The sequence below is a fragment of the Megachile rotundata genome, chromosome 14 (genome assembly GCF_050947335.1).
Source record: "Megachile rotundata isolate GNS110a chromosome 14, iyMegRotu1, whole genome shotgun sequence".
NCBI classification, from domain to species: Eukaryota; Metazoa; Arthropoda; class Insecta; order Hymenoptera; family Megachilidae; genus Megachile; species Megachile rotundata.
Window position 1 is genome coordinate 7,745,042 of NC_134996.1, and position 16,571 is coordinate 7,761,612.

Here is a 16,571-nt window from a genome sequence, read left to right on the forward strand (position 1 = left end):
TAAATTCATTTATTCTTATTTAATAAAATTTTTAGTACATTTACCTGTTCTTACTTAATAAAATTTGTAGTACATTCACCTATTTTTATTTAATAAAATTTTTACTACATTTACCTATTTTTATTTAATAAAATTTGTAGTACATTCACCTATTCTTCTTTAATAAAGTTTGTAGAACGTTCACCTATAAACTTTCTGGTACATATTCTATTCTTATAAACTTATTCGTATTTGACACGACACTCCTGTCAAATAATAGCTTTGAAATTATGTATGAAAGGAAATAACAAATTATGAACAACCCGAACCGGAAAATGAGGTAATTGTGATTTGATTTCATATCAAATCGCGAACAAATTTATTTTTAACATCTCTGGAGTTCCATGATAAGACACATTGCAATTGAATAATTTGCTGTAATTAACTGTGATGGACAGATGTAATTTTGTGGAAATTAAACTTACCAGAAACGATCATGTCACCACGTTCGGTCTTCCAGTAATTTATAGAGCTAGGATGAGCCTCGGTGTGACATTCTAACGTTACATCCTGTCCGATGTACGCACCGACCAGCTGATTCTCTATCGAAAGCATAGGAGGAACTGTAACAAAAGGAAAATATGTGTGGTGTAATTAAATGAGGGAGTGCATTTCATTTAAATTGTGGAATTTTTATTGTGGAGATATATTTAGAATTTGGGTGCTTCCAAAATTTAAACATTTGTTAATTTCTCAATTTTCCAATCTTCAACTTTTCCAATGTTTCAATTTTTCAATTCTTCAATTTTTCAATTTTTCAATTTTTCAATTTTTCAATTTTTCAATTTTTCAATTTTTCAATTTTTCAATTTTTCAATTTTTCAATTTTTCAATTTTTCAATTCCCAATTTTCCAATTTTTCAATTTCCCAATTTTCCAATTTTTCAATTTCCCAATTTTCCCATTTCCTAATTTCCCAATTCCCACTTTTCCAAATTTTCTAAATTTCCCAACTTTCCAATTTCTCCATTTCTCCATTTCCCAAATTTCCAATTTCCCAGCTTTCTAATTTCTCAATTTTCCAATTTCTCAATTTCCTAATTTTCCAAATTTCCAATACGTCAATTCCAAAATTTCCTAATTTTCCAAATTTCCAATACGTCAATTCCAAAATTTTCCAAATTTCTGAATTTCCTATTTCCCAAAATTCCTCACCCTAACTCCCAAATTTCTGAATTTCCTATTTCCCAAAATTGCTAACCGTAACTCCCAAATTTCTAAATTTCATAATTCCCAAAATTCCCAACCTTAAATCCTGAATTCTTCAGTTCTTAAGTCACCAAATTTCCACATCTCAAATTTCCAACTACTCAAATCGCTAAATTTCCAAATCCCAACCCCCAAATAAATAAACTAAACTCCCTCAAATCCCATATTTCCAACAACCTGAATCATGAAATTTCCAAATCCCAAGTCTCAGATCCCCAAACTTCTAAATGACCAAATTTCCAGATTGGCCAATTTGCTAAATTTCTTCAAACTCCCATATATTTTAATTTCCTCAATTTTTCTACAGGGGTGTCTAAAGTTTTCACACACTCGAAAGTTCCGTATACGAACTTAGGGAATGTAACACTCCCACGGAGCGAAAACATCCCTCTCAAAGTTTTTGGTTATTATACCGTGGAACGGGACCGTACAATGAGCTTCTCACGATCAATATAGATATTCCGTAACCGCAATATCATGTCATAGTTCCATCTTTTACGAACCAACGTAAATCACGATTTACAACCGCTCTGTACACTTGGGACGATATCATGGCGGATATCATCCCTCTTCACCCCATATTATTTCTCATACTTTTTCGGAATTATCAGAAATGTTTGATACATATTTACTAATTATTTTATTTAACACATATCTAGTTTTAGAAATAAATTAAATATGGAAATAATATTTTTTGTGTACTGTTCTTTTATAATTTTTTTTTTTAATTTCCTTGTTGCAGTTTTACTAATTTGTTGGTCATAGTAACTAAACTTTTTATTACTGTTATTCATAGCAATTGTACTATGATAATGTCTATTAGGTAGGATTTCAAAAATTTGTTAAAGACAAAGAAATAATTCCTTCTAAATTATTTTGAACAAATTTTATAATTATTTTATTGAACACAAGTTTAATTTTAGAAATAAATTAAATATGCAAATAATGTTTTTGATGTACTGTTCTTTTTTTATACAATTTTTGGAAAATCGTATCTTGCTGCAATTTCAATCATTTACTATTGTTCTTCATAGTAATTAAACCCATTACTACTGTTCATAGTACTTAAACCCATTACTACTGTTCATAGCACTTAAACCCATTACTACTGTTCAAAGCACTTAAACCCATTACTACCATTATTCAGAAGAATCGTACAATAATATGTGTTGCTTGATTCAGAAAATATTTTTAATAAAATTCCCAAAAAATTTGTAACAAAGAATTCTGTAAAATTTATTCCTACGATTATTTAAACAGATCATTCAAATATTTATGTAAAATTATTTTTCAACATTGTCAATTTTTGTGTTACAATTTTTATGACAATTTGATGAAGTCTTGCTATTATTATTTCATTACAGCTTTCTTCTTACATCATCAAAGAATTGATATTCTCGATTAAAATTATTCATAGTTTCATTAATTGTCCTCAAATCTTGGAGTCAATTTATTTGTACGTCCTTAGATCTCGTAGGACTGCCTCTTAAAAGTCCAATTACATTTTAATAGAATTTATACTAAGGCCAATTTATATGCAGATTGCATTGACTTTTTCTCGAGTTCTATTTACTCCATTAAGAATAGCACGCCATAACATCATTTATTCGTTTTCTATTTCGGTGCATGGTATGTTACGATTATATATGTACGTACACTGTACAGTTTCGTTCAAAAATTAGTGCTTGTTCTGAATACCATTATATCATACAAATTCTTTCTGTTGCATTATATATATTATTTAAGTTATGTAAAGACTTCATTATTTAAATAATTCAAATCATAATTGTAAATTTATTAGAATATATAAATTTTTTTGTTATTTAAGAGAATGTATTCAACGATAGAACAAAACTAAAATACAATTATTAAGTAAAATTCAGTTGACTAAAATATAATAATTAAGTAAAAATTAGTTGACTAAAATACAATTTTTAAGTAAAAATTAGTTGACCAAAATACAATTATTAAGTAAAAATTAGTTGACTAAAATACAGTTTTTCAGCAAAAGTATTGGTTGAATTATTATTAAATTCTTAAACGAAATTAATTTTAGTAAGAAATGTCATTGTACAATATATTAATTTCAGAGTTGATTTGTAAAAAAGTAGTTGTCTATTAGTAGCTATCTATTAGTAAAAATTATTTATTATAAACAGTTGAGAATTAATTTTATTATTTTCAAAGGCTTACATTTAAAAGAAAATAAAAGACCTTCCAGTAATAAACAGCTTTTACATGAACCAACATTGAGGTTAGAATTCCACTCAAAACACGTGTCAAGAATTTACCATAATTATACAATATTATTAATAAAATTTAGTAAACTTGCAGCCAAATATTAAAACATTATAGTATTCATAGTATTTCTTTTACAGAATAAAAGAAAAACCAACTTTGTACTTGAATTTCATTGCCATCTTTAATCCTCAATCTCTAATATTAAAACGACCATAAAATGTATTCTACAATTCCGCAATGCATTTAGATTTATTATTAACGGTTATCATCGTTCGACAGGTACAAAGTTTAATATATTAAACGCGAACAGTAAGTACTTCCCTCCATTTATGTGGAATTTTAATCTGTTGCTACATCGGCGAACACGGTCCGCCATTTTACGCTTGCGCAAGTTACGAAACTAGTATTATTAAATGACGTGTTGCAATGAAATACGATTTCGAATTTGTTAGTCGAAATATTTAAGTACATAATTCCAGCAAAGCATTTGATTGAATATGTACGATGTGTACAAAATATGGAAAACAAGATGTATTCTTTGTGGGGTTAAAAATAAATAACTTGCAAGATTCAGTAAGAGAAGACAGTCGTTATGCAATGTAACACGCAAATTAGCGTGTTTTATTTTTGAAAAAGAGATATTAGTAACATGATTTACGTTTTGTGATGATTGGAATATTAAAGACTTTAAATTAGAATATTACTGATGGGTATAAACAGCTGTTGAAGCCTGGCTCATTGAAATTAATTATACAATCACCATTTTATCTAGTTAAATATTAGTTGTGTATCATGAGAATTTGCAAATTAAATATTATGAATGAAGAGTACAAAAAAATTATAATAAATTAAGAAAGAAATTTTAGTAAAATAATAGTAAAACAAATAAAATAAAAATTGTTTATAAATAAAGTATTTCGAAGTTTATTTATTATGTTCCTTGTGATATATTTATGAAACCATTGCAATTAGACTGGTAAACAAATTGTTCATTATTTATAGGCCAATATTCAAATTGAATTATATCTTCCTGTGGCTCTACACTAATTTAGCGCCTCGATCGATAATCATATATACACTTTTCAGCTATTAAGGTCAATTGTTAGCGATGTATATATCTGTACACTGTCGGTCAAAAGTTCGTGACAGAAGAAATTTTATACAATTTTAAATTAACATGTAATATTAAACAATATGAAGCGTATGAAACTGTACACATTACTATCTGTATTTGTATTAAAAATGTATAATATTTTTAAAAAAAATGGAGAAATTAATTAAACGAAGCTAATCAGTTAAAATTTTCTGTTTTATAAATAATTTCTTCAATTCTTCGTATTTTAGACAATATTATGTGCACTGTATGTTCTTATGCGACTATCAAATAGAAATAACCTTACAATTAATTTAATATAAGGCTTTATTTATTTAATTTAAAGATTAATTTACTGATTGTTTTAATTTAGGTTCTTGCGATTAACTTAATTTAAGCCTTATGATTTATTTAATTTAAAGTCTCATAATTAACTCAATTTAAGGTGCTATAATTAATTTATTTTACGTCTCATAATTAATTTAATTTAACGCCTTAAAATACGTTCAATTTAAAGCTGCATAAATAATTCAATTTCACTATAAATGTAATTTAGTACCACATAATTAATTGAATAACGCGAAATAATTAAATAGCCGAATAATTTAATACGTTTAAATTACTATCAGAAAAGAGTAGTTAAAATACTCGCAATCAATATCGTAGTTTATTAGTAAAATATTTAACAGTACTATTTCATGTACATTTGCATTAACAGTTCCTAAGCAATTATTAGTTCAACAGAGCGAACACTAATGTGACGGAGGAAACAAAGCGAACACTAAGTAGTTTCACACCCTAAAACGAGATGAGCATGACAGTCGAAATGGGATAACAGATCTAGGTACATCGAGCATATCTGGGTCAAGTGGTTGCTCGTAAATCGGTGGCTAAATGAGACATTGAAAATCTGCCTAATGTATCGTGCTAGGGTGAACAAACCATTCTTTATCGAGTTTTAGCCGGAAAGTACATTCCGTGCCTCTCTTTTGCATAACAAAAGAAAATATATTTGATCGTTTGATAAGTTATGACGCTTTCTACACCGTCTCTTATTTTACTAAATAATCACGTTCCTCAAATCTCACAAATATAAATTGCAAACTTCTCGATTAGCAATCATGGTTATCTCAATTTTCATTACATAAGAAATTATTAATATTTAGACTCTCACACAATTTCTTGTCACTTGCACTTTCGAAGAGGAACATCGATGAAGTTGAAAGAATGTTTCAAAATTAAGTCTGAAGAGCCTAGCTGAAGTTAGATTATGTTACTACAGTTTATAAAATGACGTTGTTGTAATTTTAATATTTACGCAAAATTTCCTTTTATGGAAAAATTGCTTTATAGGTTTTAAAGTATCACATTCGTGTTATAATTAAGTAGTCAATTTTTCCAATAGTATTTTTCTTTAAATTATGAATACATGTGCACATATGTGAACGATGGTATATGATAGAGTATGAGTCAGGAAAAAATGATGGCACATGGTGAAGTATGAGTCAAATTATGAAAGCATTATAATTATAAGTTATAAATAATTAATGTAATTGCACTTACATTGCACGTGCAGCGATATACGTTGACTAACTGATGGCGGGACATCATTCGAAGCGATGCATAAGTATACTCCCATGTGTAGCCGGCTTATCTTTATAATATGCAACACTTCACCGTTCACAGCATCCACTGCAACATAAATAAAACAGCGTGACATTAGACTCTGGAAAAATCATTAATAATAAACTAACACGTCAACCTTTCGATGTCCAACTTGACCTAACCTTAAATTGATAATAATTTGACCTAAAAAATACATTCAAACATTTTCTACATACTCATTATTAATTTATTTCGCAATTTTCGTAACAATTTCTTCATGTGACAAGTCTCTAGAGCGTAACACTATTTAAAGAGAAATCCAAGTTTTCTGGCATAAAGTTTTGCTGAAAGTTGAGAGGAACGACCCAGTTTGGTGCAACTAAATTTATATCTATCCTCGAAGAGGGCAGCAAAAAGTCGAACTGCTCAAAATGGATTTAAAGTATTACCCTTTTTAAACATGGATTCCATTACACATTATGTCAATTACGTTTAAAATACATTTCAAATTACGCTTCACGTTTCTATATGTGGATGTTTAAATACAGATCGCTACCATTTTTAAACGAAAGCTCGATACAATAATTAGAAATCATTTGCTAATCTATAGTGAAAACTTGTTGAAATAAAAGTACAGTATTTTGAAATATGCTTTATAAAATTTTTAAAAAAAGAAACTGTACTATGAAAAGAATGGTGCTCGTATAAAAATTCCCTAAACCCATTTCATTTTTGTTAAAACCAAATTTTCCCAACATGACCGCGAATAATGTACCATAATTCCATACGGAGATTGTTATAGAATAAAGGATAATTAAAACAGTTTCATTTGTGCCGTTTCTTTTATTCAGCAGTTTCAGGACATCGTCAGATTTCTTTCAAAATATAATCTGCACATTTTTATTTGCACATCCGAGTTATTAACGGATAATTTCTGTATAAAGCAGCGAGAACGACGACCGCCTGAATTCAAAATTTGATTCTGTAATATACCTATATCCGTCGACTCATTAATATCTGTCATAGAAAGTAATTATTTATTCCACCGTATATCCACCGCTTCCATTTCCGCCCTATACAGCGGCTTATAATTAAATTACGTTAAACGATTTATCATTCCGTGCAGTTGCATAACTTGAAAAATTTCCATGTTGCACATTCCTCTGCGACTTTTAACGTTTCTTCCAACCGCGCACATATAATTATACAGGTGGAACGAAACGAGCTTTTGACAAAATGCAAATTATTTTGCTACTTTATTTTAATTGAGATAAACTATGTTTTAATTATTAAATTTAATAATCGTTTAATTGTAGGTCAATTTAGTAGATAGTGACATGTTCAGGAGAACGTGTAACTTGTTCATAGTCTATTAATTTTCCATTAGATTACGAGTATTTAATAAATTAAACTAATACGTTTAAAGTTATTTGAATTGAATGAGAAGGTTTGTGGTATTATTCTGGCAATTTTGAGAAATTTAATGCAAATTGTAGAAATGAAAGGTTATGGAACTCGTTAATGGCGGTGCGTAGTGCAAGTTCTTACTACCAGTGGCGCCACGAGTACGTACTACCAGTAATACGACATTACACATCGAAATATTGTCATTATTCGAAGATAATTACAGTGGACACAGTATTTAATACTGTCAATAAATATATACGTAAAACTTCCAAGTTCACAAGCTAAAATTTTGAAAATTCTTCACTCCTTTATTGCTGTATTCAAAATAACAATATTCGTTGATTTCAGATGAAGAATAAAATTCCCCAAAAATCGCCACTCATGTAAAGTAGTTACACGGTATTTTATATAAACATAAATTATATATTATATAGTATTTTATATAAACATGAAGTTTTTCATTATAAGAATTTTAGAACAAGATCTAAATGTATGAATAATTATTCTGTATGTTTTTGTTAAACTCTTTTCATGTATCTTTCTTTCTGATTATTGCAAATTACTTTATTATTACAATACACTTGCACAAGTCTGCAAATTACAAAATATTGAATATACGAGTTCTAAATAAAAATTTAAATATAGCACAAGCTACAAATTACAAATGTACGAATACAACATGCAGAACGATGCAAAAGAAGTAAAATCGCAAGAGATATTAAATCACCGTATCGAAGAAAATCCGATGACTGCCACCACGAATCTTAATAAAACTGTAATAATGACATATTGAATCGCGAGATCGCATTTTTATACGCGAAATTATTACGCGCTCCCGGAATTCGTGCAGCAACAGAGACAGGGACGCATTGTAGCAAGTTCCAGGAGCTTAAACTGCTTGCAAGTAAATGGTAAAAAAAGAGCGATGGAAAACCGATTTAGCGTTTCTCACGATAAAGCAGAGAACGTATTGTATCACGGAAAGAATTGTTACTGCAATTCCTGGACAGTAATGTAGAGGTAATGGGACGCTGTAAGAGCTCAGGACTCTTCAACTCGAATAATACCGCCCCATGTATTACGCTCTTTATTACGCTTCATGCAACTCCAAATAAACTGCTTCAGCCGATTTTGTATTTTCCGTTCAAGCTGCTTTCAACAATCTCTAACACGTTTATCTTCACTCGGTAATTCTTTGTTTTTTTATTCCTACTTCCACAAAAACTGTTCCACATATCATTTTGTAGAAATGTCCTTTATGTAGGGTGCGAAAGGACCTATCACATATGAGCTCATTCACAAAGTTTGTGGTTGACTTCAGCTAAGTTCATAGCAAAATGTATATACAAAGAAAATGACGTGTGTATTTTATTAATAAAATGTGACTTCATCTTTTGAACCTAATTGATTTCATATTTTTTTTAGTTTGAAACGCAGCAGCTTACAATATGTATGTACATAATCTTTTGTCTTTCAAAAGATACTTGTCCTCATTTTATTATGAGATTCTAACATGAGTATCAAATAATAAATTTATGAGGACACAAATCATTTTGAGAAATTGCAAAATAATTGCTGAGTAGCTTGAAAGACTTTTGAGACACTTTTTAAAAATATACTAAACAACTTCTCAACAGAATAATTTCTAACATTCGTCCATGAACCACTCCTTCAAACCCCATCAAATCCTGTCAGTACAAACTCTATTAAACTTCTTCAAATTTCATCAAACTAGTCCAAATGAAACCACATCAAATTACATCAAATTTCAACCTTCCCAACAAAAATTATTTAAATTATAATCGTTGAAAATAAAAGGTGTGGAAATTCAACGGTGTTCAAGTGACTATGCTGATTCTAAAGCACAGAAGAGAAAAGGTTCTTTAAAGTTTCTGTTTCCATTACTTCGTCTGCCCTTTGTTCGTTCTTTGCCATTGAAAAAATGCAAATCATCACTTACAAGAACCTATTACATGACTCGGAGCTGTTATGAACAAAGAAAATGTTCGCGGCAACGGAACCCCATGAAAGGTATGAAAGTTGCTTTTGCACTGCGCGATGGGGCGTAGAATGGTGTGAATCGTTGCTAGCCAGACCGTACCACACACCAAATCTATCCATTGTTCTATAAACAATGCCTAGCAGCGAGATTCCAGAGGCGGGTAGCACTTTCCGTGGATTTTAATCAAGTAGTCCCGCAGGACCTGCGCTAGATCTATCCGCTTACCTGTTTAGGGATGCCTTTAAAACTTTGCTTTAATGGGAAATTGCAATAAGACTCTATGAAATTCCACCCAGTACAATTGGGGGCAAATTTGATTAATTACTTTCTGACTTGATAGATTTATTTAAGCGTAATTCCCTAAATTTTCAGTACAGTTTGAGGTAATTTTTTATTAACAACTTCTTTCAATTTGTCATAATTTTAGTGAATCTAGGTGGGTTATAATTTTAGGTGAATCAGGGTTAGTTGTAATTTTAGGTGAATCAATGTTAGTTATAATTTTAGGCGAATCTAGTCAATTTGTGTATTTTAGGATGACACAGAAAATTTGATTTGTACTTCTCAAGTTTTTAAATTAAATTTTTAATTGCAAGTTCTGAAATTTTTCAATTCAAAATTGTGCAACTAATTTTCAAATTTTTTAAATCAGAAATATTTTAGCTGTATGTCAGTAGCAAAATTCCTGGATTAAAATATTTCTAACAGTACTTCATTTTTAAAATTTTTAAATTAAAAATTTCCAACTGTATCTTCCTGATTTAAATTATTAAACCCGAAAATATTTCGTTTCTGTTATATTTTATTCTTCAATTTGAAAATATATCGGCTTTCCTTAAAATGGAAGATCTAATGAAATGCTCAGTAGCTTCAGCATGGCAATTAATCTCATTTTAATCTTTGAAGATTTTCACGAGTTTTCATAATCCCATGAGTGCCTGAAGAAGTGTTAGTTCAGAAGATTAATCTTCTTTCTCAGAATTTTTTAATTCGAGAAATTTCATGGAAGCACGATTAGAATTACTTAGAAATAGGCTTGTAACTTCTTTTTCCCAATTTAAGTCACTATTTCCATTCACTGCAATAGCAGATAAAGTTGTCGTCCAAGAAAGATGTACTTAAATATTTTTTAGCAGATGCTGAAGTTGTAATATAAATGTAATAAACATGATTAGGATACAAGCTTTCCTTCAAAGTATCAATCATAAAGTATGACGTTAACTTTTTCATCTACTATTTTAGCTTATTACTTGAATTTTAGCTTATTAGCATTTTAATTTATTTACAGAGCTTTCTTCAGATACGAAGTTAGCCTAAATCCACTTAGGCTAGATTGTCTAACTTCCCCTTGTCTCAAAGTATTTTTATTTTAATACAACACATTCCATCAAAGGAACAAGCATGAAAACAACCCTAAAGCTAAACCATTATAGTACCATTTCCTTAATTTTGCTATAATAGTCTTAATTGCACCAAGAGTTCCAAAATTACACTAAGAGATCCATTCATCACATTCGCAACCTGCAGACATTGAATCTCATCAGCGGTTAAATAGCCGATAAGAATAAGTGTGGAAAAGCGTCTGCGACAAATTAGCAGTCATTCGTGTCGATTCTCGATGTTCTCTGCATAACATTTTCCGCTTAACGTCGTAAGAATAAGCGGACAGCTTAGTCGAAGACGAAGCGGGAAGCTGGCTACCTATTTGGGAATTAGTATGTGATGTATTCCGCCCCATAAACGGCAGGTTGGACGTCGATATTTCATCCCACTCCCCTTTCTTCGTATCCTTAAGTGCCCTTTTTCGCGTTATTACCGCCAGATAACCCGGCTACATTTATCCTCCGGCGAAATCCTCGGGCCACGATCATTGCAGCTAATGTTTCCGCGTGTGTTCAAATAGACAGCTGGAATTCGTCCGATTGCTTCGTAATAGTGCCAACTATTTTACGTCCTGTACGACTCCATTTGAGAGATATATCTGCTACTAACTTTTGCTGCTTCACATCGTGGAACCATTTCTGTGATTGCTGCATGTTACTGTATTTACACGTAGTGCTAATAGACTGTTCCTGCACATTGAATTACTATTATAAGTTTTCAGTACTTTTCATGTTTTTCAAATTAGAAAGCCTGTACATATGATATAATTTATTAGCTACTAACATGATACTCATACTGTATGTAACATTATTAATACATGTTAAACATGTTAAACATGTTAATGTTTAGCGTTTACACCTTTTGCTTTGGTCACAGCTTGTATCAAACATGATGCATGTACATTGATCATATGCTTTATGTTTTTATTATTTTCCCAAATATCTGTAACTCTGTTCACATCAGACGACATGGTTGGAGAGATGTAAACTAGTCGTTTGAGTAGGCAGACATTTTCTGTAGCATTCAAATTTCACCCCTAGCACTATCGATACTCTCAAGCCTAACGTAAACGGCCCTTGAACACTCACCACATAATTTATTATCACGATAGTGCCAAATTGCTATGTCATCATTATCAACGTCTTCAGTAATGATTTACCACACAATTTAACCCAATACAATTTTCCATATGTGACATAATACAGTTATTAAAAAGAAATTTTAGGTATGTGGTTCTAATAGCCAGGGACTATAAGTGAAGAATGAATAGAAATTGAAAAGTAGTTGAGTTCGCTCATGAAACACTGATATTTACAGCATATTATGAAACATAGTTGACTCGCATTAGACAAACGTTTATCTACTTATGATATATCAAAGACAAAGAGAAATATGAACTAAGTAATCTGTGTCAGATCACGTGATTTGTGTAATGTTCTTCAGAGCACATCTGCAGTTTTGTTGCAGTAAATTGTAGCAGTCTCCTATGTTCCGTGAAGTACATTTGGGAGTAAATCTGGCTTTCTTCAGAGAATTTGGAAGTTTTGTAGCCTGGGAAGTTGAGAATTTCGGGATTCGGAAGTTCAGATCTTGGGAACTTAGAAATTTGTGAATGCGAGGATTTGAGGATGTGGGGATCTGAAAATTCCAGATCTCAGTTTAAGTCATAGTTCTGGAAACTTGGGATGACAGCTTTAGGAATGTGGGGATTTCAAGAGTATTTGGATGCGTGGGAATATGTGAAGGTTAGGAGATTGGTTAGGTTCATGTAAGAACTATCAGAATATGAGAATTTGGAAATTATGGATATTAATGTAGAGATTTAGGGACTGGAGTATTTGGGGATAGGTAGATTAGGTAATTTAGGAATTTGGAGCTCTGTAGATTTAGGGACGTGTAGTTTTGGGAATGTGGAGATTTGAGGATGTAAGAATTTGGGGATGCGAGGATTTAGGGATCCAATTTGGGCATGTGTGATCTTAGGAATGTGGAGATTCGGGGATGTGAGGATTTGTGCATGTGTGATCTTAGGAATGTGGAAATTTGGGGATGTGAGGATTTGGGGATCCAAAAATTTGGACATGTGTGATTTTAGAAATGTGGAGATTTAGGGATGTGAGGATTTGGAGATCCAAAAATTTGGACATGTGTGATATTAGGAATGTGGAGATTTGGGGATGTGAGGATTTGGGCATGTGTGATGTTAGGAATGTGAAGATTTGGGGATGTGAGGATTTGGGGATCCAAAAATTTGGACATATGTGATTTTAGGAATGTGGAGAATTAGGGATGTGAGGATTTGGAAATCAAAAAATTTGGACATGTGTGATTTTAGGAATGTGGAGATTTGGGGATGTGAGGATTTGGGCATGTGTGATCTTAGGAATGTGAAGATTTGGGGATGTGAGGATTTGGGGATCAAAAAATTTGGACATATGTGATTTTAGGAATGTGGAGAATTAGAGATGTGAGGATTTGGGCACATGTGATTTTAGGAATGTGGAGATTTGGGGATGTGAGGATTTGGGGATCCAAAAATTTGGACATGTGCGATCTTAGGAATATGGAGAATTAAAAATGTAGGAATTTGGGGATGTCAGGATTTAGGGATAAATGGTCTTAGTAATATGAGGATTAAGACCATATGTGGTCTTAATGACCACACATGAGGTTTTGAGTATGTAACACTTGCAAATGTGAGAATGTGTAAATGTGAGGATTTGGAAACGTGCCGGTTAAAGAATGTAAAAATTTGGTGTCCTGAAAAATTTCAAATATATATATTACTCTTATATTCACAATATTACCTAATACATCTCAATACAAATTGCATCCAAACATAATCCCCTAACAAATCACGAAATTTGCATTAAATCTCCATAATTATCCACCATCCACAAAAACATACTTTTTTTCTACAATTTTCAAAAGTCCATACATTGTCCATCAATATCATTGAAATAACCGGAACCAATTGAATTGTATATAAATTAAACATCAAAGGAACGAAACCGTTACGCGGAAGTTTTGGACGTGAAAGCAAAACTGCCATCAGTTTTCATCGAGAAATCACAATTGAAATGGAGTTGACTGTGTCTATAGAAAGTTGAGCCTTACCACTGCAGTGCAGATAACTATTCGACCGAAAACAAAAATTCACTCTACCTTCGAGTACAGCAGATCAGAGTGAAAACAAAGCCGGTGATAAAAGCGCACGTAGATAAAGGAAAAGCGAGAGGTGGGGCTTGAGTGCAGTTGGATTCTATTCCCTTTTGTCTTCGGACGCAAAATTTGCCAGACAATATTGCTTGCGAACTTGCGTGGAACACCGACTTCGTCTGTACCTTCGAAGGTACAAAGGAACCTCAAACGGCAACAAGATAAGCTCATCTCTTCGCCATGAGGATCGACGTCGATACAGTTTGGACGCTAGTTTTCCTCATCGTTTGATGCCGGGGTTGCGCGTAAAACGAGTGCAACGTAGATTCGATTTTCCGTCCCGCCTATATCGATATCCAACGTTGCGACCTTTTTCCTCTTTTATTTTCCCTTCCGGGGCAAGAATTCGTTATTAGGTTCCGATTTTCCGGTCGAGTCGTATTACGTTCAACCTAACTGTACACTACGGTGCAACCCTCGATACGGACACTTATCGACTACAGTATCTCTTTATTTTTGTATTCTCGAATTCTCAAGTTTTTTACAAAAATATTTTTTCAAACTTTTTCCGGTATTTGAAAATTTGGGGGTATGGTAATTTGGAGGTTTGATAGGTTGGGGATTTGGTAAATTAGGGATTTAACAAATCGGGGACTTCGCAATTTGGGGATTTGATTATTTAGAGACTTAGCAATTCGGGGACTTCGCAATTTGGGGATTTAGCAATTTGGGGATTTGACTATTTGGGGATTTGACCATTTGGAGATTTGACAGTTTAGGGACTTTGCAATTTGGGGATTTGACTATTTGGGGATTTAGCGATTTGGAGAGTTCGCAATTGGAGGATTTTACTATCGAGGGATTTAGCAAATTGGGGATTTGACAGTTCGGGGACTTTGCAATTTGGGGATTTGACTATATGGGAATTTAGCAATTTGGGGATTTTACTATTTGGGGATTTGACAATTTGGAGATTTGCCAGTTTAGGGACTTTGCAATTTGGGGATTTGACTATTTGGGGATTTGACAATTTGGGGATTTAGCAATTTGGGGAGTTCGCAATTGAAGGATTTGACGATTTGGAGATTTGACAGTTTAGGGACTTTACAATTTGGGAATTTGATTATTTGGGGAATTGACAATTTAGGGATTTAGCAATTTGGGGATTTGACTATTTGGGGATTTGACAATTTGGAGATTTGACAGTTTAGGGACTTTGCAATTTGGGAATTTGACTATTTGGGGATTTAGCAATTTGGGGAGTTCGCAATTGGAGGATTTTACTATTAGGGGATTTAGCAAATTGGGCATTTGAGAGTTCGGGGACTTTGCAATTTGGGGATTTGACAGTTCGGGGACTTTGCAATTTGGGGATTTGACTATATGGGAATTTAGCAATTTGGGGATTTGACTATTTGGGGATTTGACAATTTGGAGATTTGCCAGTTTAGGGACTTTGCAATTTGGGATTTGACTATTTGGGGATTTGGGAAGTTGGAAATTTGACAATTTGGGATTTCACAAGTCGGGGAGTTAGCAATTTGAAGGTTTGGCAATTTGGGGATTTGGCAATTGGCGAATTTGACAATTTGATCACGTAAAAATTTTGGAATATGAAAGTTTGAAGATTTGATAATTTGGGGATTCGACAAATTGGGGACTTAGCAATTTGGAAGTTTGGCAATTTGAGGATTTGACCATTTGAGGTTTCTTGCAATTTGGGGATTTGGTAATTTGGGTATTTGGCAATTTGGACACTTGGAAATTTGAGAATATGGCAACTTGGAGATTTGACAATTTGTAGATTTGATACTTTGGGGATTTAACAAGTCGGGGAGTTAGCAATTTGGAGGTTTGGCAATTTAGAGGTTTAGCAATTTGTGGATTAGGCAATTTGGGAATTTAACCATTTGGACACTTGGAAATTTAGGAATATGACAGTTTGGGGATTTGACAATTTGAGGACTTGACAAATTGGGGACTAACTAATCACGACTTCAACATTAAAATAGATACAGAAAGTTGGAATGTTATGTCAATTTTATATTATGCAATCGCCTATGCAAATTATAATTGTACGTGAACATTAAATTAAAACGTAGGACGCATCGGGTGTGCCAGTCAGAATTAACTAATCGTAGCTACAATATTAAAACGAATGAAGAATGTTGAAATGTTATATCAATCTGGTATTATGCAATCGCTAACGCAAAGTATAATTAGACTTGATCTTCAAAATGAAGCGTACTAAAGCGTATGACGCACCGGATGTGTCAGTCAGAACTAACTAATCAAGGCTATAACATTAAAATGGATACAGAGAGTTGAAATGTTATGTCAATCTTGTATTATGCAATCGCCTATGCAGATTATAGTTGGACATAAATTTCAAAATGAAGCGTATTAAAGCGTGTGACGCAACAGGTACGTCAA

General features: G+C 32.3%; 1 protein-coding gene across 5 annotated transcripts in view; it reads right to left on the reverse strand.

Moving 5' to 3' along the window:
* The window catches only part of LOC100880831 (Dpr-interacting protein kappa), a 366,827-nt gene that overhangs the window by 16,851 nt on the left and 333,405 nt on the right, over positions 1-16,571 (reverse strand). For all 5 annotated transcript variants that reach the window (XM_012288792.2, XM_012288794.2, XM_012288791.2 and 2 more), the window contains 2 exons: positions 6,146-6,274; positions 465-602 (listed from right to left, as the gene is read on the reverse strand). In XM_012288792.2, coding sequence (XP_012144182.1) covers positions 465-602; positions 6,146-6,274 — 267 coding nt within the window. The remainder of the gene's footprint in view (positions 1-464; positions 603-6,145; positions 6,275-16,571) is intronic.